Here is a 21665-nt window from a genome sequence, read left to right as displayed (position 1 = left end):
TAAGGGAAGTTGGATTTTTGCTTTTTTCCAGGTAGGCGATATTACAGACTTCAACTGGAATGATGACTATAGTGATGAAAAGGGGGTAGGATGTGAAAGTGAGACCCACAAAGAGGTAGAATTCCCCAGAACTTGACAGTGTTCATACTGTGAAGAACAAAGGAAGTAGGAGAATCATTTAACCTCGGGGTTTCTACACTCAGCTGAGTATATCAGGAATGTCATTTTGTTTTTACCACCGAGATTGAGGGAACTAGGAAGAGAAGATTTGGCAGGTTGGGTTGATGACTTGGAGACACTGAATTTGACATTCACCGAGTTAGACGTATGTTGGGCGTTTGAGAGTAGGGACTGGAAGAGAGATTTGGGAGTCATGTGCATAGAAGTGAGATTTGGAGAATTGACATCTCCAGAGAAAAGTTAGAGTATTAGAATGAGGGGAGGAAACCAGCCTTAGAAGGAATGATTAGATATGGAGGCTGTAGCTGAGGAGACAGAAGCCTTAGAGATCAGCGCAGGTGAGGGAGGTCCAAAGACAGGGAAGTAAGTTGCAACAAAAAATATCAAGGAGAATAAGGACTGGATTTTGTGACGGTGGTCTCATCGGTAACTGGAGAATATTTCAGTAGAAGTTTGGGCAGAAGGGCAGATTGGAAGAATTTAAACAAGTTGAGTAGATATGAAGCAGCAGAAATATATACCTTTTCTTTGAAACAGGCCACAGGAAGGTCACGAGAGGAAAGCATGGATGTGGGAAGATTCATTGTTTTAAAATCGGGGGCACTCTGCACTTAATTGTAGACTGAAAGAAAGGAGCCAGTGGAGAGGGAGAGGCGAAGGGGCGTAGGATACCACAGGCAGCAATACTGTATGAATTGAGAGGCACTGGAGGACCTGCATTAGGCCTGGGGAAGGGAGAGACCCTAGTAGCAATTGCTGTTTACTGAGTGCCTCCTGTGATGCCAGACTCCATAAGGGATGCTTGTTGAGATACCCCACCCTCTAGTGAGGTACTGCTGCACTAGAGGGCTATATGTGTAGGCTCCTGAGAGTGAGCTGTGTGCTCTCGTGTCTGTTAAGTACTAAGTGTGGGAGATTCTGCATGGCACCCCTCAATGCTTTTTTGGATACCATTTCTATTTGCATATGTGTGGGAAATATATTGCAATATTGGTTGTCTTTATTTTCTTTGTTAACAGTAACCGCTTAATGTAGTTCGCTGAAGTTTAGTCCATAGCCAGAACACGTCGTTCTTTTTTTTTTTTTTTTCCAGATTTGGGAAAGACTGGTCTAGTAATGGCAGAGAACTTAACTTGCAGTAGGTAGGTGTTTTCTGTGCCCTTTCAGCACCATGAGAGAGCACCTTTTGACTTGAGCGAGGGTGGCACACTAACTTACTTATACTAAAGGTTTTGAACTTAGGAGAGTAAGAATTATTAGAAGACATACAGTCATTTTTATTCTGTGACAGGTGACTTAAATAGATATATTATAATTGACTGTTACTAGAAAAATAAATTTCTATTCAAAGCTCTTAAAAGTTATTTCTGAGACTGAATTGAGCCTAGAAAATGACACATCTGGCAAAGAGACTACAGAGAAAGCTCAGGGTGATCTCCTTTCTCAAGATGACAAGTCATGTATCTGAAAAGATACTGGATTATAGCAAAGTGGAAAGGAAAAGATACTAGAGCCAAAAATGTTCCTGGGCCATTTCAGGAAAAAATAGCAGGTTTCATCTTCTGTTTGTACTTCTCACTTTTTAACAACTCTGGTATTGCCAGACTGCCGGCATCCCAGAAATCACCCTATAAATTGCAGGCTTTCATTTTCATTTTGTCCTATAATCACTTGTAATTTCTTTTTTTGCCATCCATAGAGGCTGAATGGTTTTACACATTCCCTGGGCCAGTGTTCTCCAAGGAAAATTTTCTAGAGCCTTTTTAGTTGCTCCTTGGCATTTTCATTTTGTGTGTCTTTAACCACATTAGATTCAGAAAGATTATTTCTTGAGAATTGAGTGCCTTCTAGGAAGGATACTATTCAAAGATGGCAGCCTTTTCTTAAACCAGGGAATTCCTGGTGAATTATTTTGTTTGCATCCCGTAAGGGTGTTTGACTTTGAGCACAAACCAATGCAAGTTAGGTCTGAGGAAATGTATAAAGCATATAAAATCTTGACAGGAATTTGAGAGCATGTGGAAAACAGAAAATGGCTTATGAATCTTATCAAGATGTCAACAGTCAGACTGAACATAGAGGAAGGATTTTTTAAGAGGTAAATTCATCCATGTCTATGCTCTGGATTATTTCATGGAAGACTGGAAATGAGGTCATTTCTCTCTCCGTTCTCATTAAAATTTTTTTTTTCCTTTGGATTTACTAATACCTGCAACATGGCCAGTAATGTGCTAGACTGCATAAGGCTGCAAGGAAATTTAAGATGTTCTCTGAGGTAATTTGAAATCTGGTTAGAAGACAAAACACAAGTGAAACAAGTGCAGGACCTCAAGGCAGGTCTCATATTCGTTAGGATCCAAAGCAAGGCAGAGAGGAATATAGGTGCTGAATGGATGGCCAGTGTGTTGGGCTATAATTTAAATGATTAGTCTCAGTACAATACTGTTTTGACTGCATATCCTATTGTTTAAAGAATTATAATGAGCACATTTCTCTTTATGTATATGGTTATTGTGCTTTCATTATTGATACTACCCTCAATCCACTGCTTTTTTGTAGTCTTTAAAAGTCACTAGATCATATGGATTTGGTTAAAGCATATCTGTATATATACTTAGTCACATATTCATTGCAATATGTCACTGCAAATGAGTAATGGCAGCACTGTCAGCCCTTCCCATTATGGAACCTTCTGCTTATGAGTTCATGTCAAATTTTAAAGCTAAGCTTATGTTTCCTAGACTAAAAAAAAAAAATGTGTTTCTAATGTTTTCTTCATGTACCTCAATGGATTGTTTCAGCTACTCCAATTTGGGAAACATTCCCTTTTGACAGTATGGTTTTGTCAGTGTGTGTGTACTGTTGATTAGTTTTACTATAGGTAAAAGAGACCTGAAAAATACCACCTTGAACAAGACAGTTACTTTTTTTTCTTTCAATTGAAGGAGTTTTGGAGTTGGCCGTTTTGGGGTTGAATTGTTGCTTCCCAGGTTTTTTTGGGTTCCGGGTTCCTTTTTGCTTTTTTTTCTTCCACTTCCAAGGGGGGGCACTCATCTTCACATCCCAGGAGGGCTGTTTAGGAAGCTGCCCTGCCTCCGGGTTTAAGCGGCAAGGAGGAGGAAGTGGGTGAAGAAGAAGGGCATGTAACTTCACTTTAAGGAAGACTCCTTGAAAGTCCTAAAAGTTACTGCTGATTACATCTCATGGGCTAGAACTTTGTACATGGCCATACTTAGCTATAAGGGAAGCTAAGAAATACAGTCTTCTAGCTGGGCACAGCTAAAAATTGGAGTGCTATTCTAAGAGCGAATGGTGGGAATTGGGGTGGTTGACTGTTAGTCTCCACCAAATGGAGTCTGTGTCTTTTATAGGGGGGTGGGTAATAGCTTTATAGAAATATCCACATACTTACACGATACACCCATTTAAAGCGTGCAGTTCAGTGGTATATAGTGTATTTATAGAGTTATACATCATCTCACAGTCATTTTGGAAAATTTTTACCATCACAGAAAGAAATCCACTATTCCCCTAGAAGTCATTCCCTTATTCCTTCCTATCACACGTCCTTTCCCTGGGCAATCACTAATCTACTTTCTGTCTCTGCATTTGCCAATTCTGGACATTTTATATGAATAGAATCACATAGTGTGTGGTTCTTTGTGACTAGCTTTTCATATACGTAATGTTTTCCAGGTTCATCCATGTTATAGCATGTATCAGTACTCTCCCCACTTCTTTATTGCCAAATAATATTCCGTTGTACAGGTATACCACATCTTGTTTTTATCCATTCATCAGTTATTGGATATTTGGGTTGTTTCTACTTTTTGACTATGATGGATAATGAATGTTGCTGTGGACATTCATGTAAACGTTTTTGTGCGGATGTGTCTTTATTTCTCTTGCATATATATCAGAGTAGAATTTCTAGGTCATTTATATTCACATTCTTTGCCTTTTAAATTAGTTTATTAGTCTTTTTATTATTGAATTCTTTATATATTCTGGATCCAAATCAGCATCTTGACTGCAGCCTCAATAGAGATCCTGAGCAGACCACTCCACCTAAGCTGCTTTTTCATTGAGTTGTAAGAGTTCTTTATATATTATAGATACAAGTCTCTTACATTTGCTCTTATACTGTGGGTTGTCTTCTCATTTTCTTGATAGTATCTCTTGAAGCACAAAAGTTTTAAAATTTTTTTAAGAAGTCCAATTTATCACATTTTTTAAAGTTAAAAATATTTTATGGCTCTAGCTCTTATATTTAGGTCTTAAGTTAATGTTCGTATATGATGTGAAGTGGGGTTCTAACTTCATGACAGTGCAACACTGTCTCGATTACTGTAGCTTTGTAGTAAGTTTTAAAGTCAGGAAGTGTGAGTCCTCCAACTTGTTGTGTTTCAAGATTGTTTTGGCCATCTGGGTCCAATGAATTTCCATGTGAATTTTTGATCAGTTTGTCACTATCTGCATAGAAGCCAACTGGGATTTCGATAGGGACTGTTGAATTCGTAAATTTATTTGGAAGATATTGCCATTTAATAATACTGTCTTCTGGTTCGTAAATGGGAATGTCTTTTTGTTTATTTAGATCTTTAATTTCTCTCAACAAGGTTTTGTATTTTTCAGTGAATGTTTTGTACTTTTTTCAAATGTATTCATATTTTATTCTTTTTTGATGCTGTTGTAAGCGAAATTGTTTTCTTGACTTCAATTTTAATTTATTCATTGCTAGGGTATAGAAATACAATTGATTTTTGTATGTTCATCTTGTATCCTCCATCCTTGCTGAATTTATTAGTTCCAATAATTTTTTAATGGATTCCTTAGGATTTTTCATATATAAGATCTTGTCATCTGTGAATTGAGATAATTTGCCATCTTCCTTTCTAATCTATATGTCTTTTATTTCATTTTCTTGCCTAATTGCCTCCAGTATCATGTTAGATAGAAGTTGCTAGAGTAGATTTTTTTTTGTCTTGTTCCTGATCTTGGGGAAAAGGTTTCAGTCTTTTTATAATTAAGTATAATGTTTGTTATGGTTTTTTGTATGACTTTTTGGTGCCAAGTGGAAAGGTATTCTAGCATTTTGTATTTGGGAGTGCTACTAGAGGCTTGCACCTCATGGTCAGAAAAATGTGTGTCATAGCCCAAAACTAGTATGACACTCTAGATAATACCTTTGTCTTATGTTTCAGCAATGGCTGCCATCAGGAAGAAATTGGTGATTGTTGGTGATGGAGCCTGTGGCAAGACCTGCTTGCTTATCGTTTTTAGCAAGGACCAGTTTCCAGAGGTGTATGTACCCACAGTGTTTGAGAACTATGTGGCAGATATTGAAGTGGATGGAAAGCAGGTAAGTACACTTTCCAAAACAACAGGTACTATTTGCATGTTACATAGGCTATTCATAAAGCATATAGAGAATTAGGCCTCTTTGTCTCTTCACTGCACAATATAACAATAACAAAAATGACTGTTTTTAGCTGCTGTCATCTAGACTTTGTCCATATTTATATATATTTTATGTGGGGAAACCTTAGTATGTATATGTGTTCTTTTCAGCTTTATTCATATTTGAGATGAACTTCTTTGTATGGATGGGCTTTTTTTATTGTCATAGTATTTCATTAAGTGCTGAAATACAAGATGACTAGGTCATGAGGTCTTTATTGATTATGCTTCTCAAAGAGTTATACTGATCTATGCCACCAGGAGCATGACATTTAGACAACATCCTCACATTTAATTCTTAAAATATTTTTTGACTTTAACATGAACAGTGCTGCCACAGTTGCTTCAATTACCTCTTATTGGCAGTAAGGACAGTGTTTCCCTATGTCTGTCCTGAAAGCCCGCTGTCAAGACCGGGACAAAGCTCTTCTGGAATTAGAATACATATTTTTTTATTTTCTGCGCCCTTTTGTCATCGAAATAATGTCTTACCCAGCATTCTGTATGTCTTTTGAAAAGTAATGAAATTCCCTTTGCAAATGGGTCAGCTGAAAAGAAAACTGGAACAAGGGGCTCTTCTCCAGCTTACTCGGTCCTCTCAGGCGTTCAGTCACATGCCTCGTGCTGCCGGCACCTAATGTATTGGCTTCCATAATTCCATGTCCTTTCTCCCTTCTCATTTTCCTGCTTTACCCACTATCCCTTTTTTGTCTCAGTGTTACCTAGCCCCAGTTCGTGGCACCATGTGTGGAAAGCACATTAGGACAGCTGCTCAGAATTCTAGAGTTCCTTGTTATAGGCTGTCCTGATAGTTCTGTGACCATGAGTAAATTGCCTAATCTTTGAGCCCCCTTCATTTGTAATGTGATTTAAACCATTTTATAGGTAACGTCGAGGTTCTGGAAGTAACTGAAAGCATCTGGAAGCACCAAAGTACTTTCCAAATTGGGCCGAACAATAGCATGCTAAAAAAAAAACCCTTTACAGTTTATAGTTAATTTTATCCAATTGCAATGTGGGTCACAGTGATTGCTCTCATGCTATTAGGAACCTCCACAAGACACCTTTCTGCCCAAGAATGCATGGGGGAGGGGAAAACAGTAATAAATTCTAGCATAACAGAACTTTGGGTCCTATCCTACATGTGATCCATCATTGTAGTGCTGCCAATTCAACCTCAGTCAGCTCTGTGCATGGATGCTCGGATACTGCCGTTTCTATGGGCCTGGACAACCGGTTTTTTGTTTAGAGACACATGGTACATTTGTGACAAACTGGGTGGAAATGTGCTGAGATCTTTGCATCTGCTGTCATTATAACAGCCCTCTTATCTAACTTGGATTGCCACACATACGCAGAAAGACTCAGTGGCTTGAGGGAAGCAGGATCAGGTTGGATTCTCAAATGCCTAGGGGATGTATATTGCTGGTTTTATCCTCTCATTCCTTCCAGAGAGAGCAGCTGTTGGTTGCTGTGTATCTGTGACCGGCCAATCGGGAAAGTGTTTCCCACCTGTGGCAGTACTTTAGTTTTGGCAACAGTCATGGCTCTTCTGTCCTCTTTGAAGTATCATCTGTTCCTGGGAGTCTTGAAACAGCCAGGATCTTACCCATAAGCAATTTAGGAACCCTGACTTAAAACCTTTGAGGAATGGTCCATAAGTATCTTTCTTACACTGCCACCTTTGAACATGCCTGACCATGGCAAGATAGGGAGCCCTGTTATATAGGGAGAAGAAACCCTGAAATAAAGGTGCTTAATCTGGAAGAGGTATCCCAGCCCAGCTGCTCACCTCAGAGCAACTCAGTAGCCCCCAGAGTGGGAGCGGGCGCTGCCTGGGAATGTTTGTGTAAGAGGATGTGCTGACAGAGCCTAGGGAACCTTCCAAGATTCTAGGTGATCATGGTCCCAGGAGTAGGCGTACCCAAAGAGAAAAGGCCCATTCTGGTATGAGATAGGCCTAACACACTGGAACCATTTATCAGGGGATAATCAGGGTTGGATGTGTCTGACTGAACCAACCCATGAGGTACAGAGGGGCCACGGTGTGGAATTTGGAAGAGCTGCACCATTATGAGGTCAGACCGGTTGTGAGGATTAGGCATTAGTATGTCATAGACCTACACCAAGCTGACGGTGGGTGTGTGATGAAAGTGCAGAGGCCGAGGGTGGAAGAGTTAATTAGCCATCATCTTTAAGGAAGGAATGGTATTTAGAAACTAAAATAAGGGCTGCGAAGGTGCTAGGAGAAGAAGGATATTCCAGGCGTTAGAGCACGGAGAGTTCCTTGGGCCTGGAAGGGCCTCTGAACAGAGGGCATTGAAAATCCACTCTGATTGAAAGAAATGACAGGGCTGGCTGCAGTGCTGGACCACGAGGAAGGGGTCATGTGTCCACAGCCCAGGCATCAGTTTCCTTTCCTCGCACAGGAAGGTGAGCACGTTCCCAGGTGTGATAGGAGCATCCTCCTACCTTATGTGATGCTTTCATTCAGCTATTCCAACATTTTTTGAGCAGTAAACAGAGAGCCAGAGGCCTTCCCTGTCAGCTCAGATCTTGCGTAACACCCAGCATGGTGTCTTGTCACCTACCAGCTCAAATACATTCTTGTCTCCATGTTTCCACATTGCATCTACTTTGAAGAGACAAAGTAGAGAAATGGTTGAGTGAGACTGTATTAGGAAATATTACTCAGTCTGGTTTTTCCCTGTCACCTTGTATACCTGGTAGAATGTTTATAATTAAATACTTATTATAAGCTATAAAGTTATTTTTGACTTGACATTTTGAATTAGGCACTTTATTCCATTCTCATCTGCTTATAAAATTTGCAATCTTGAGACATTTCAACCTAAAACAATTCAAATACACCTTCTGCCTTAAGGCTCGATTCTAATAAAAGTGAACAGCCCTGTGTTTTACTATTTTGGACAGTCTGCCATTTGAGTGTACTGTGGTAAACATCACTTTGAAAGTGGGTAGTGCAATTAACCTTGCACTCTTGGGTTTATTTTTTCTGTCACAGGTAGAGTTGGCTTTGTGGGACACAGCTGGGCAGGAAGATTATGATCGCTTGAGGCCCCTCTCCTACCCGGACACTGATGTTATACTGATGTGTTTCTCCATTGACAGCCCTGATAGTTTAGGTGAGTAGCCCTGCAGTGTGATGTTTGTTGCTGCCCATGTGCCAGCCAGGCACTTGTTTTCTCTGGTCCTTTCTGAGCATCAAGTAGCCTAAATGCAGACGTGAGCTTCAGAGAAGGAATCATCAGTGGCCAGAGTCCTAGAGCCTTGGGTCTGTAGAGATTGGGCCCTGGGTCCTTTTCAGCCTAGGTCTCCCATGGCTGCCATGTGTCCACTCTGTAAAGTAGGTGGATTCCAAAGACGAAGATTTGAACTAAGATTTAGGGGAGGCTATTTTTAGGGCAAGGTGCCCATACCTTTTCTGAGTACTTATTGAGCATACTGCCTCCCTACATCTAGACTGGTGACTTGCCGTTCCTAGTAGTGTTTTTAAAACCCTATTTTAACCCTTTCCTAAAGTGTTTTGTCTAATAGAGATTCAAAACTGACCATACCACTAGCTTAGTTTGCCACATGTTTTAAAAGCCACTTTCCTTCAGAAAATAATAACAATAACAATAACAATAATAATAATAATAATGACTTCACACTGTGCAAAACAAGGCAACAAGGCCTTGAAGTCAAAGAGCGAACAATTCTAAACTAAGTCTCAAATTACAATCACTACCATTTACTTGTCATACCGAGTGCTTTGTATGCATTGACTCAAAATAGTGCTGTGTAAGGTAGGTAGATATTACTGTTACCCATTTTATAAAATTATCCCTGACATTGAGATGCTCAAGGTGTGGGTATGGGTGGCTGAATTCAGGCCGCTCATCCACTATGATGTACATACAGCCTTACTAAATTAGTATAGTATTGGCAAGAAGCTACAGCTGGTTATCATTCATTTTCAGCAGTTACTCTTGAGTCATTTGAAATACCATTAACCCACAGATGGAGGTCATGCTTAGGGTCCATGAGCAAGGTGTAGAGAGAACATGTGGGCTCTGGGCCAACCCTGGCTCCAGAATAGGGACCCCTTCTGTAAGCTGTGGTCAGAATCTCCTCTCCAGCAGTGACAGGGATGGCTGGTGGGGAGCTTCCTCTGTGGGGCAGGCGGCACCATTGTGGAGGCTCCCTGTATTCTGGATCCTCTGCTTCTCCAGAGCCTTACCTTGGCTCCCACTCCAGAGGAACTGTGCTCCTTGGTGGGACTTAGAAAAGCTAGAGACTCTGTGCTTAAGGGAAGGGGCTTAGATCTGGAATAGTTTCTTCACAATTTAATTAGGACTCTTAGAGATTCTTCAAGATAGACTTGTATGTATCCCCAAGTTAACCCACATTTCACTTCTTTCAGAAAACATCCCAGAAAAATGGACTCCGGAAGTCAAGCATTTCTGTCCCAATGTGCCCATCATCCTGGTTGGAAACAAGAAGGACCTTCGGAATGATGAGCACACAAGGCGGGAGCTAGCCAAGATGAAGCAGGCATGGTCTGGGGCAGGGTTCTGTATTCTTGTAGCATTCTTGAACCTGAGGAGCCAAGCTTGGGGGTTCAGGGAGTCCCAACAGAAACCCTCATAGGCCAGGCTATTTCAGAGAGAGTCCCAGAAGCCTCTCTCCATTTGGTCCTCCTTGACTAGGCTCTAGTCATATGAGATGGAACCTCTCTTGTGGGATAGTGCCGTGCCCCCAAGGATCGTCTGCCTTAGAAGGGACCATCACAGCAGTAGTCTGCTCCAGATGCAGGAACTTTTATCAGGCTCTTGATTTCCCCCTCTTGTTATTACCTTGATAATATGTGAGGCCAAAGACAAATTGGTAGCAACTGAAAGATTAAGAAATTCTGAGGGCATGCCGTCCAGGTGAATAGCCCTGATACCTTTATAAAAGTGATGCTGGAGGTAGTATCTTGGCTTCCGAGAAGCTAGGTAGCCCAGTGGCAGGGCTTCCCCATTGCAGGAATAGTGCCTTGAAGTCTTCAGCCAAGGTTTCCCACTGCAATCTGAATGTCAAGGTCAGGATTTGTTTCCTTTCATGGGCACTCAGCCCTCCGTGAAGCTAACTATAGGAAGACCCAAGGGCTTACCTTGGATTGACAGCTTGCCCTTCACTTCCTCCTGAACCCTCCAGGGTTTCTCTGGCCTCTCTCTCTCCTCTCTCTCTACTTCCCAGAGAAGAGCTCATTTGGTAGGGATATTATATTGGAGTGGGGGGTGTCACTGCATATGAGTTTATACACAGAACTCAAACCTGGGGGTATAGAAACTTTTAAAAGTCTTTTAGCTGAATTTGAATACTTCTACACCTACTTGCTATATATATGTAACAGTGTTAACTGAATGCTTTTTTCTCTTTACCAGGAGCCGGTAAAACCAGAAGAAGGCAGAGATATGGCGAACAGGATTGGCGCTTTTGGGTACATGGAGTGTTCAGCAAAAACCAAAGATGGAGTGAGGGAGGTTTTTGAAATGGCCACGAGAGCTGCTCTGCAAGCCAGACGTGGGAAGAAAAAATCTGGGTGCCTTGTCTTGTGAAACCCTGCTGCAAGCACAGCCCTCATGCGGTTAATTTTGAAGTGCTGTTTATTAATCTTAGTGTATGATTACTGGCCTTTTTCATTTATCTATAATTTACCTAAGATTACAAATCAGAAGTCATCCTGCTACCAGTATTTAGAAGCCAAGCCAACCATGATTATTAATGATGTCCAGCCCACCTGACCCGCCGGGGGCCTTCTGACACCGCTCTAACAGCCCTCCTCTGCACTCCACCTGACACACCAGGCACTAATTCAAGGGATTTCTTAACTTCTTGCTTCTTTCTAGAAAGAGAAATGGTAACTTTTGTGAATTAGGCTGTAACTACTTCATAACTAACATGTCTTGCCTCTCATCTGTCAGCTGCAACGTATTCTGGTGAGTCACCACTTCAGAGCTTTACTCCTTAACAGATTGCATTGGCATAGCTCTGGAGTGGCCATCCAGTTTTTTCAAAATGGGCTCAGCCAGAAAGGCCCAAGTCCATGCAGCTGTGGCAAAGTTACAGTTCTGTGGTTTCATGTTAGTTACCTTATAGTTACTGTGTAATTAGTGCCACTTAATGTATGTTACCAAAAATAAATATATCTACCCCAGACTAGATGTAGTATTTTTTGTATAATTGGATTTCCTAATACTGATATTTGTCATCCCCACAGAAAGTGTATTGGTTTTTTAAAAAAGAAAGTGTATTTGAAAATAAAGTCAGATGGAAAATTCATTTTTTAAATTCCCGTTTTGTCAGTTTCTCTGATAAAAGATGACCATCTCACCTGTTTTCAGCCCCACATGTCCCAGTCCCCCTCCCCAGAGCTGGGCTAAGTAAGTAGGAATTTGATTTCATGCGCCCGAGGCACTCAGACACTTCTGAAGGTGGCACAACCTGTCTGGACCGCAGGGTCGGCCTCTAGTTCACAGTGCTTTCTCCTCACTGTATCTAGGTTCCCTCCCAGAGGAGCCACCAGTTCTCGTGGGTGGCACTGTGTTTTCTCTCCTCTCCAGCTGACTAAACTTTTTTTCTGTACCAGTTAATTTTTCCAACTACTAATAGAATAAAGGCAGTTTTCTAAACTTCCTGTATCCTGGTGTTTGTGTTACTCTCTCCAGTGCTGGGAGTGGGAGGATGGACTCGGCCTAACTCGCCTTAGAAGGTTCCTTTAGGTACTTCAAAGTACCAGCTTGCCCACCACCACCCCCTTCCCCAATCTGGCACTAACCTGGCTCCTCCCAAGAACATGGAAATCATTATCTCATCACATTCAGGTTCAGAGTGGGGTGGAGTGAGGAATGCAGCCTGCTGCAGAGACATGAGGGCACTCTGAGCAGTCGTTCTTCTGCACGGATCAGGAATGTGACATTTTTCTCTTACTCTCTGTCCATTTTCAGTGCCTTTTACTTCCAGGGTTGAGCTTCAGATGAAGTTGACTATGTATGGAGAGTGGCCTGAAGTCAGCAGGGTCCACTGGGCCCTGCATCCTGTTGGGCCTCCCCTCCAGGAGGCTGGGGTTGGGCCTCAGCTGCTCCTTGAGAGAACCTGTGCCCCAGCAGTGCACACTGGGGGCCTAAGAGGAGGGAGACCAGAGGCCTGGACCTATACGTGTTCCAGGCAGCCCCAGAATGCAGGGAAATGAGAGCTGGCTTTTGGAGCCTGAGCCTTTCCTGGCTACTTCTGGCATTGCCCACCCTCTTCCACCTTAGCTTTCCTAGACCCATGGAGCCTCATCACAGAGAAACTGTCTTGGCAGCTGCTGCCAACTGCAGCATCACCGCAAGTCAGAACTCGCCCTGCACCTGGCGACAGAAGGTTACATACTGCAAGTATAGTAGTATAGCATAGGCTGGAGAGCGCTTTGAGACCTTGGCTCGGGTGCCAGGCGGGGTAACGGGTGGTTGCAGCAGTGTGGGCCTTGCCTGGGCCGGACCAGACGTGCCCGCGGCTCCGCCTCGTCTGGGCGGTGTCCGCATCCGGCCAGGCCGCACCCCGCCCGCCTTGCTAGTCAACCTCCCCAGGGAGACCTGATGCCGGATGAGGCGGGACCGAAGGGGCGGGGCGGAGCGGTCGGGAAAAGCGCCTCCGCCACGTGACTCTATTGCCCCCTATTAAAAAGCGCACCCCGGGCCCCCTGGTGTCTGTCTCACCAGTGCTTCCCCTCTTCCACGACATGTGCGCCGCTCAGCTGACGGCGGCCGCGCAGGCGGCTGCGGCCCCGGGCTCCGTGTATGCCTTCTCCGCGCGCCCGCTGGCGGGCGGGGAGCCCGTGAGCCTGGGCTCCCTGCGGGGCAAGGTGCTGCTCATTGAGAATGTGGCGTCGCTCTGAGGCACAACGGTCCGGGACTACACCCAGATGAACGAGCTGCAGCGGCGCCTCGGGCCCCGGGGTCTGGTGGTGCTCGGCTTCCCGTGCAACCAGTTCGGGCATCAGGTGCGCGGGGCTGGGCAGAGCGGAGCGGGAGGGCGCGCGACCCGGGTTAGGAGCGCGGCGGGGAGGCCGCCGGCCCGCTTCCCTCCGGCGCTCGTCCTGGCTGGACCTCAGGTCCGCACCGGGGTTGCGCAAGAAGGGCAAAGAGCCTGGTGACTCATCCAAAAACTCCTTGTTTGCGGCCAGAAAGTTTCCCTCCTCGCGGCCCCGGGTCTCAGCTGCTCTTCCTTTCCGCAGGAAAACACCAAAAACGAAGAGATCCTGAATTCTCTCAAGTACGTCCGACCTGGCGGCGGGTTCGAGCCCAACTTCACGCTCTTCGAGAAGTGCGACGTGAACGGCGCACAGGCGCACCCGCTCTTCACTTTCTTGAGGGAGGCTCTGCCCGCGCCCAGTGACGACACCACCGCGCTAATGACCGATCCCAAGTTCATCATCTGGTCTCCGGTATGCCGCAACGACATTGCCTGGAACTTCGAGAAGTTCCTGGTGGGCCGGGACGGCGTTCCTGTGCGCAGATACAGCCGCCGCTTCCCGACCATCGACATCGAGCCCGACATCGAAGCCCTGCTGTCCCAGGGGCCTAGCAGTGCCTAGGGCACCCCTGCTGCCTCTGCTTCTTGGCAGACACAGCGCTGCCCTCCGGGGGTTTTATCCATGATGGTGTTTCCGCTAAACCTGCAAGGAGGAACACCTGATGTCCAGGAAAATCCCCTGGGGTGGGCGCTGGGCCTGACCATCACAGCCTCTCCCTCCCACACCACCACCCCTCACAATAAAGTGTCCTGTCAGCAGAATCGTGTGTTTGTCCTGTGTCAGTGGGAACATGGGGCTGGAAGCTTGAGCCCCTAGTCGTTGGCCCTGGACAGTCTGAACTCTCCACCCTTTTTGTCTGTGGTGTGTGAAATCCACTCTTTCCTATGCCAGAAGCCCCGTTCCCCTCCTGGTGTTCCTTTCTCTGCCGGGACATGTTAGAACGTCATTCCAAAAAGAGGGAGACAAGTCAAGCGTCGACTGCATAACCAAAGGAATAGGCCTCTCCTTTCTGGATATTTGCTGTTTGTGAAATGACCACGAAAAATAACAGCATGGGCTTCCATTCACATTGAGTCTGTGGCTTCTCCAAGTGTTAGGTCTATTTTACACAGTTGGAAGCTCATGCAACATTACAAAGCCTTTTCCTCTTACTTTGCTAGACCTTTGCGTGTTGCTACCCGGAGCTTAAATCTGCTCCCATGCTGTCCTTACTGGTTGCTGCCTCTCAGTAAGAATAATATACACACTGGCCCTCTGACCACACCCTCCAGGCACTTGGTAACTGCAGTTGCATGGTCAGGCTCCGGGCAGGGCATTATCTTGGAGGCCAGCTGCTGCTTGGGAGGTGTGTCTCAGGTCCGACCTCTCCATCTGTTGGCCCTGCTGTTAATAATCTTTCTAGACAGACCTGGAACCACTTCCCATCAGTACAAGGGACTTGGGTGCAGCTTCTGCTTGGGCAGACAAGGACCCAGATACATGCTGGCAGTGTCAACCCAGTCCAGAATGTGGGCCACAGATTCTAGGGTCCTGGCATTCACGCTCCAGTTTCTTTTGTGTCTGAACCAACTCTCCAAACTTTTTCTTCCAGCAGGAATCTTTGCTGCCACCTTTCCCCCTTTAGTCATTAAGGGATAAAGGGCCCTCTGCACCTGTTCTGGCTCTTCCCTCCATGGTTAGAATTCCTTTACAGGCCCACCTCCCTCTGGCTACAAGGCCTCTCCCCTCAACTTTGAAGTCCCCTCAGGTGACCAAAGCAGAGCTGTCTGTACCCCTTTTGCACCCCATCCCACCTGTACTCCTCTCAAAACTCAGGAATCTTGATTGCATCTGTGAGTGACTGGTCTATTTCTCCAGACGGTGAGAATCTAAGAGGTGAACTGGGGCTGACCATCTCGGGCCACAGGCCCTGGCATATGACATGAATCAGCAAACATTTATCAATATAAAGCGAACTTTCCACTCAAACAGGGTCAGGGCTTTTTGAAGATCATTTGTAAACTCCAGATCTGATTCCTGTAATGGAGAATAGCAACCTCTACACCTGAGTGTATCCGAGTATACCCAGGCCACCTGTGTAACTGCTCACAGATTTAAGATAGCTTTTTCTTTGGTTCAAGCCAACTGCCTAGTATGATAGTATTGTGACTCACTTGCTTTTTCTGTCCTTATCCTTCCACATTTGTATACCTATTCCCTGAATCATTAAGCCTTAGGACATCAGGTTCCGGCCATTGTCAAATCTTTCAAGAAAAAAGCCTCAGGTCTATCGATCTTGAGGATAATAAGTTTCATTTAAACTAAGGATAACATCTTGGCTTTAGATGTATTTCAGCCTGACCTAAGGTGGAACAGTTCCACTGACCCCGGGACCAGACAGGATGACGCCATGGTTGATTCTAGGAATGGACACAATGGTCAACGACTCCAGCCCTATCTAATCAATAGCACCCATGACCCCAACTCCCTTAGTGTCCATGATTAAGAATGTTTCCCCATATAACCTATCCCTTCGAGATATCTGGGAGGCCAGGTCTTTGAGTGGAAGCTCCTGTGTCCCCAGGACTTGCAACTCTCTTAAAATAAACCTTTATTTTCTTTGCTGCAAAACCTGTACATGTCTCATTGGACTTAAACACACGTAGGCAGACGGATTGCTCCAGTAGCACCTGTGATCCCCTTAAAACCCCACTTTTCTTCCCCAAAAGCCCTTTGCCCCCTTATTGCCCCATTCATCCTTCAGTCCTCTGCCATGGGCTCTGCTGGGTGCTGGGAGCACAGTCCTTCGGAAGGCAGAAAGACAACATATAATTATTAAAAGCATGTTTAGTCCTATGAGGCAGTACAGGGTCCTCTGAGGGCCTGGCCCAGTAGGGAGGATCATGCTTGCCACCTGGAGGAAGTGACGGTGAAGTTTAGGAGGAACAAGCCTCTGGAGGGTAGACAGGCAGTGAGCAGTGTGTGAGGGCCTGAGGCGGGAAGGGGGCCTCACTGACAGCTGGACAACGTGAGGAGGAGCAGGTCTGGGGAGAAGGGGTTGTTGATCAGATTCTGATGTAGTGCATGAGACATCCAGATAGAGATATCTGGGGCAGGTGTTTACAAGACGCCCAGAAAAGGAGTATGGGTTGGAGATAAAGATCTAGCCAAGGAGACAGTAAGTAGCCATTGGAGAGGATGAGGCTGCCTGGGGAGAGTGGCAAGAAAAAGATCTGGGAGCCTAGGCCTGAGGCCTATGGATTCCCGACCCTCCCAGGTCAGCAGGCAGAGAGGCGCAGCTGGGAGGAAGGAGGATGCAAGGATGGCGTCAAGGAGCCTAGGGAAGGGACATTCCATAGAGAACGTTCAGCTGAGTCAAGTCCTGTGGATTGTGTCCCTCAGTCAGAGCAGTTTCAGGGAGGCAGCTGGAGCTGAAGCCAGCGAGCCAAGCGCTGAGATGGACCAGGTCCTGTCCCAGGAGCTACACACAGAGTGCTCAACAGTAACGTGAGTGCTTGTCAAACCGAGGTTCCACAGCCCGTCTGCAGAGATGCTCCTGAGAACATGGCATCCTACGCGGTGACTTACAGCTGAACACAGGAGGAGTTCCCAGACTCTCCTTTCCTATAAAGGGTCAGTGTGGCCTAGTCCACCCACTCCAGTTAGGCTCAGGGTGAGAACCCAGGGCTTTTGAATCGACTCCAACCTCTTCCCCTCAGGCTGCCTGGTGACTCACCCCTCCTCGCCCACATCTTGTCCTCTCAGTTTATGCCTCGGGCTACCAGGAAAGGGAACTTCTGCACTCCCAACTTGGCCGACCCTGGCTGGCGAATATTCCTCCTCTGACTCCAAGCTGCCCATCTCCCTCAACTGAAAATCCTTTCCAACTCTCCCTTCCTCAGAAAGACTCAGAATAAAGCCAATTAACACTTCATCTTCCTCCCCGCAGGAAGCTGGCTGGAACTCTTCCCCCAACACACACACACACACACACACTCCTACACAGACACATTCTTTATCATTTAACCTCAAAACTGCTGCTGGCCCCCACCTGCACCCACCCACCCCACTGTGAATCATCAGTTCAAATGAACAGGTAAAAGATAAGGAATCTCAGGGAGCGGCCTGAGGTCCTGCCTTTGGTAGAAGTGGCTGCAGGACACTGCTGACCTGAGCGCAGGCGGCAGCATTTAGGCCATAGGTCTTCTAAGGAGGTGGCCCTGCTATTACTCAACTAGGCTCAGAAACATCCATTTTAGCAATTCTTAAAAAAACGCTGTTTGTTTTGCTTTACCTTTGTTTTCTTTTAAACATTCAATCCGATAAGATTATGTATACATATATCAAATCGCCATGATGTGCATTAAATATTTCGCAATTTTATTTGTTAATTAGACCTCGATTTTTAAAAATCTGATAAAATTTGGTCAGGCACTTCTTGCACAATTAGCTCTTTATCAGACCACTTCCTTGTTCTGTCTCAGTGTAGTTCCAAAAACAACAGTTAAAGCAAGATTATTTTCAGAGACACATTCCTGGCCTGATCGGCCTAATAAATAAGTTTTAACTTTTAGACAGCACTGAGTTAAAAATACTAGCTAAGACTTTCCCCAACACAGCATGGATTTTTAAAGAGTGGGCAGAGATTCCTGTCAGAGTACTTTCAATTTGGAAGGTTTTTGTTATTCCAATCACCAAATCAGCTAGAAGAGCATGATTTCATAAGCGACATACCCGAGCTGGCAGTAAGAAAGCCTGGCTTAGGGCTGGTCAACAAGTTAATGGACAGAGGCCTCATATCAGGCACTGCTGGATTGGGAGCCGGGAGTACAAAAAACAAGACCTGTTGCGCAAGGAGTGAGGTCTCATGAGCTCTGGCCTTGGGGGTAACAGAGAAGCAAACTTGAGCTTTGACCTATCCAAGGACTTAACTCCAGACTTGCCATGTGAGAAGACAAAACTAAAAATCACCAACTAGGTAGGCCACTTGCTGGTGGGTATTATTAGCTGCATCCAGAAGCACTGAGACTGAGATGATATGACAATGACCTGCTGGGCATGGGCACAGCAGCCTGTCGTCCATCATTCAACCTGCAGACAGAAACCCCACCCCTGGCACCCCTCCCAGGTCCAGTGTCACAGCAGTCAGTAAGGTCAGGGTAGGACACTACAGAGCAGGCCCACTTAACTCAAATGCCTAGAGGGGCAGCTCGCCCTGGGTGGTGCTCTCCACTGCTGCAGGCCTCCTGGCTCCACAGGGAGGAAAGTGGAGGGGATCCAAGTCTCCCCGTAGAGGAAGCACCTGCTACCACAGCCTCCTGTCCCCAGCACGTGACTATGCCTGTGGACGTGTGTGAATCTAAAGCAGCCCCGGTCCGCTGAGCACTCCTTTGCAGACTCATCATGCATCCCCAAGGCCAAGGGGAATGTTAAACATGCCTTTGCTCCCTATGCCAGTTGCTTACGGTTTCTTCCCCGAGAAACGTCTGCAGCATCACCCTCCACGTTCCTGTAGACAGTGTAATTACATGTGAAAACATCTTCCCCAACCAAACTGGCTGCGAACCAACCCCTGGATAGTAGGCACTGTGAGCATATAATAGATTATTAGTCAAATGAAAAAATGACTAGTATCAGGGTAATTCATTCATTCATCTAAGAAATGTTTACTGAGAATTTACTCCATGCAAAAGGTGAACAACACACAATTAACATCTAAATACTTGTTTATGGTTAAGACACTGATGAAAGATAGAGGAGGAAGAGAAGACCCTGGCCACACCTGGGCTCAGGGTGCCTCAACCTTCCTGCCCAATCAGGACTGGCCACCAACAGTGGCACAACCAAAATGCAAAGTGTCCAACTGCATGAGTTTCCAAGGTAGGAAAAGTGATCCCATTTCCTCTCTACGAGATTCGTTCAGGTTTTTGCCTCTGTCACCTTCCTCAGTAACCTTAACTCTTATATAACATAGGTTATAATGTCACTGATGAGACCTTTAATTCTTCTACAATGTACTTCTAGAGCTTTTAACTTTTTCACAGTTCCTTGAGTAGGTTAAGGAAGCACGGGCAAGAAGAAAACAAATATTTCTCTCCTGATGCCACCTCTAATCAAAAGTGCCCAATATTTATAAATATTGCCACATGCACTCTGTGATTGCTGGCCAAGTGTGGACCAGGGGTGACTGGGGAGGGCCAATGCCAGTTAGGGGTAGAGCAAGCCATAGTGCTGGACAAGATGAGAACTTTATGATTTGGAACCAAATAAAGCTTAAAGTTCACACACCCAGACATTACAAACCTTCAATTAGATCATCGCAGTCCAAGATCAAGCAGTACATGACCAGTCAGCTAAGCCTCTTCCCTCACGCTCCCTTCCTGCTTTCCTTCCGGTTCTTGTGGCCTAAGTTCCCATGGTAACGGGTGGGTTGTTCAGTTCTGAGGTTAGGTTATGGGGCCAAGTGAGTACCCTACTAGGCTAAAGCCTCTCCCTAGCAAAAGGCCTAAGAGGAGAACACAGCCCTGGGGCCAGGGTGTCTCCTGAGCTGAATTACTCCTTTCATTTCCTCCCAAATCCACAGGTCGCTCCCACAATAGCAGGGACGGGCAGGCAGATGCCCATTGTTTTCTAGTTCTCCATTTTTAACATTTTAATCGAAATCACTAAAAAAGGTTTAAAATTTTGGAAATAATGATCTTCTGACTGTGAAATTTCACTTTATTCCTCACATTTTAACTGCAGGCACTTTGTAATCTTAATATAAATTTTAGGAAATACCCATAATTAGTGCATTATTTTTTACAGCTATTTAATAGCACTGAAGAGATCCGGGTTTAAAAAGATTTTCCAAAATTTTCTTTCTTATAATTAGGTTTTGTCCTCTTTTCTAGTGGTGCTGAGGACTTGTCCTACTTCTTTAAGACTCTGACCCATGCCATAAATGGTACAGAAGGATCTGCTAAAAAAAGAACAGGGAAGCAGACACTCTCTAAAGTAGGTTTTGAAGTAACATCGGTAACCCAACTTTCTTTTTCCATAAATAATAGGACTAAAAGTAATGTTTCTCATTTGATAACGTTTTTAAGAATTTCAAAGAGCACTTGGGTTGCCAGAGTTGGCTCCCCAGATGTAGAATTATCACCAGTGGTCACTCCTATCTACGGGGGATTAACTGCTATGTGGTTATTGAAGGCAGTTTTAATTCCAAATTTACTTTCTTCTGCTATCTACCCAACTGCCAAGAGGCCTCTGTTACCAGATGGTGCGTGATGGATGTCCCAGGGAGTATAAATTAACTTCAATTAAGCATGACCCAACATAAAAATAGTAAATCTGTTCAAATGACCTCCCACATCTTCATGAGGGCAGTCCTCGACACTGAACATGGTTCATGTGTTTCTCCTCTCCTCCCTCATAACTCTTTCCAGAGAAAAGTTCCTAATAGGTCTGTAGGTCTGTAGGTAAAGCACCCTCAGCCACTCTGCCTCTGCTCTAAAACCTCCGACAGAATCTGAGGGGCATTTAAGGCCATGACATGTAGATATAGAAAAGCTTTACATCTCAGGTTCTTTCAGTAGTCTGTGCCCACCCCAATTGGCCTAATCCTCTCTTAGATCCTGCTCTGCTTATTCTAGAAATTCTCTCTGACCCCCTGAGTTTCCCCTACTATAACATGTACCATCATTTCTATGCTTTTTTCCAAGACCACGTTCAAATGCTACTCAAGTCAAAGGCTCCCTTTCATAGCTTGGGGGCCACAGTCTTTGGTTCATATTCTTTAATGGCACTTACCCAACACTGCTTGGCACTGGGGGTATTTATAGATTTCTTCTCTATTAGATTGTATAATGGCAGGTACTGGGTCTTGTTTTTCTTACCTTTCTCTGAGGACAGGAACTGCAAGACAAGTGAATGGGAGACTCACATAGGCCAACTGACTGGCCTCCTCGCTTTGGGCTTACATGCCCCTCTAGGAGGG

The 21665-nt window shown here is 45.0% G+C and overlaps 2 protein-coding genes across 3 annotated transcripts in view; both read left to right on the top strand.

The window, feature by feature from the left end:
* The window catches only part of RHOA (ras homolog family member A), a 44351-nt gene extending 32031 nt beyond the window's left edge, over positions 1-12320 (top strand). For both annotated transcript variants that reach the window (XM_011375419.2, XM_023520600.1), the window contains 4 exons: positions 5385-5542; positions 8666-8786; positions 10067-10197; positions 11073-12320. In XM_011375419.2, coding sequence (XP_011373721.1) covers positions 5387-5542; positions 8666-8786; positions 10067-10197; positions 11073-11246 — 582 coding nt within the window. In that variant the 5' untranslated portion in view covers positions 5385-5386 and the 3' untranslated portion in view covers positions 11247-12320. The remainder of the gene's footprint in view (positions 1-5384; positions 5543-8665; positions 8787-10066; positions 10198-11072) is intronic.
* Positions 12321-13346: 1026 nt separating this feature from the next.
* Positions 13347-14466, top strand: GPX1 (glutathione peroxidase 1). Its single transcript, XM_011375420.2, has 2 exons — positions 13347-13672; positions 13907-14466. Exons 1-2 carry the CDS (start codon positions 13412-13414, stop codon positions 14264-14266), a joined length of 621 nt encoding a protein of 206 aa, XP_011373722.2. The 5' UTR covers positions 13347-13411; the 3' UTR covers positions 14267-14466.
* Positions 14467-21665: the final 7199 nt, after the last annotated feature.

The sequence above is a fragment of the Pteropus vampyrus genome, unplaced genomic scaffold (assembly GCF_000151845.1).
Source record: "Pteropus vampyrus isolate Shadow unplaced genomic scaffold, Pvam_2.0 Scaffold271, whole genome shotgun sequence".
Lineage (NCBI taxonomy): Eukaryota > Metazoa > Chordata > Mammalia > Chiroptera > Pteropodidae > Pteropus > Pteropus vampyrus.
This window is presented reverse-complemented; position numbering and strand designations above follow the sequence as displayed.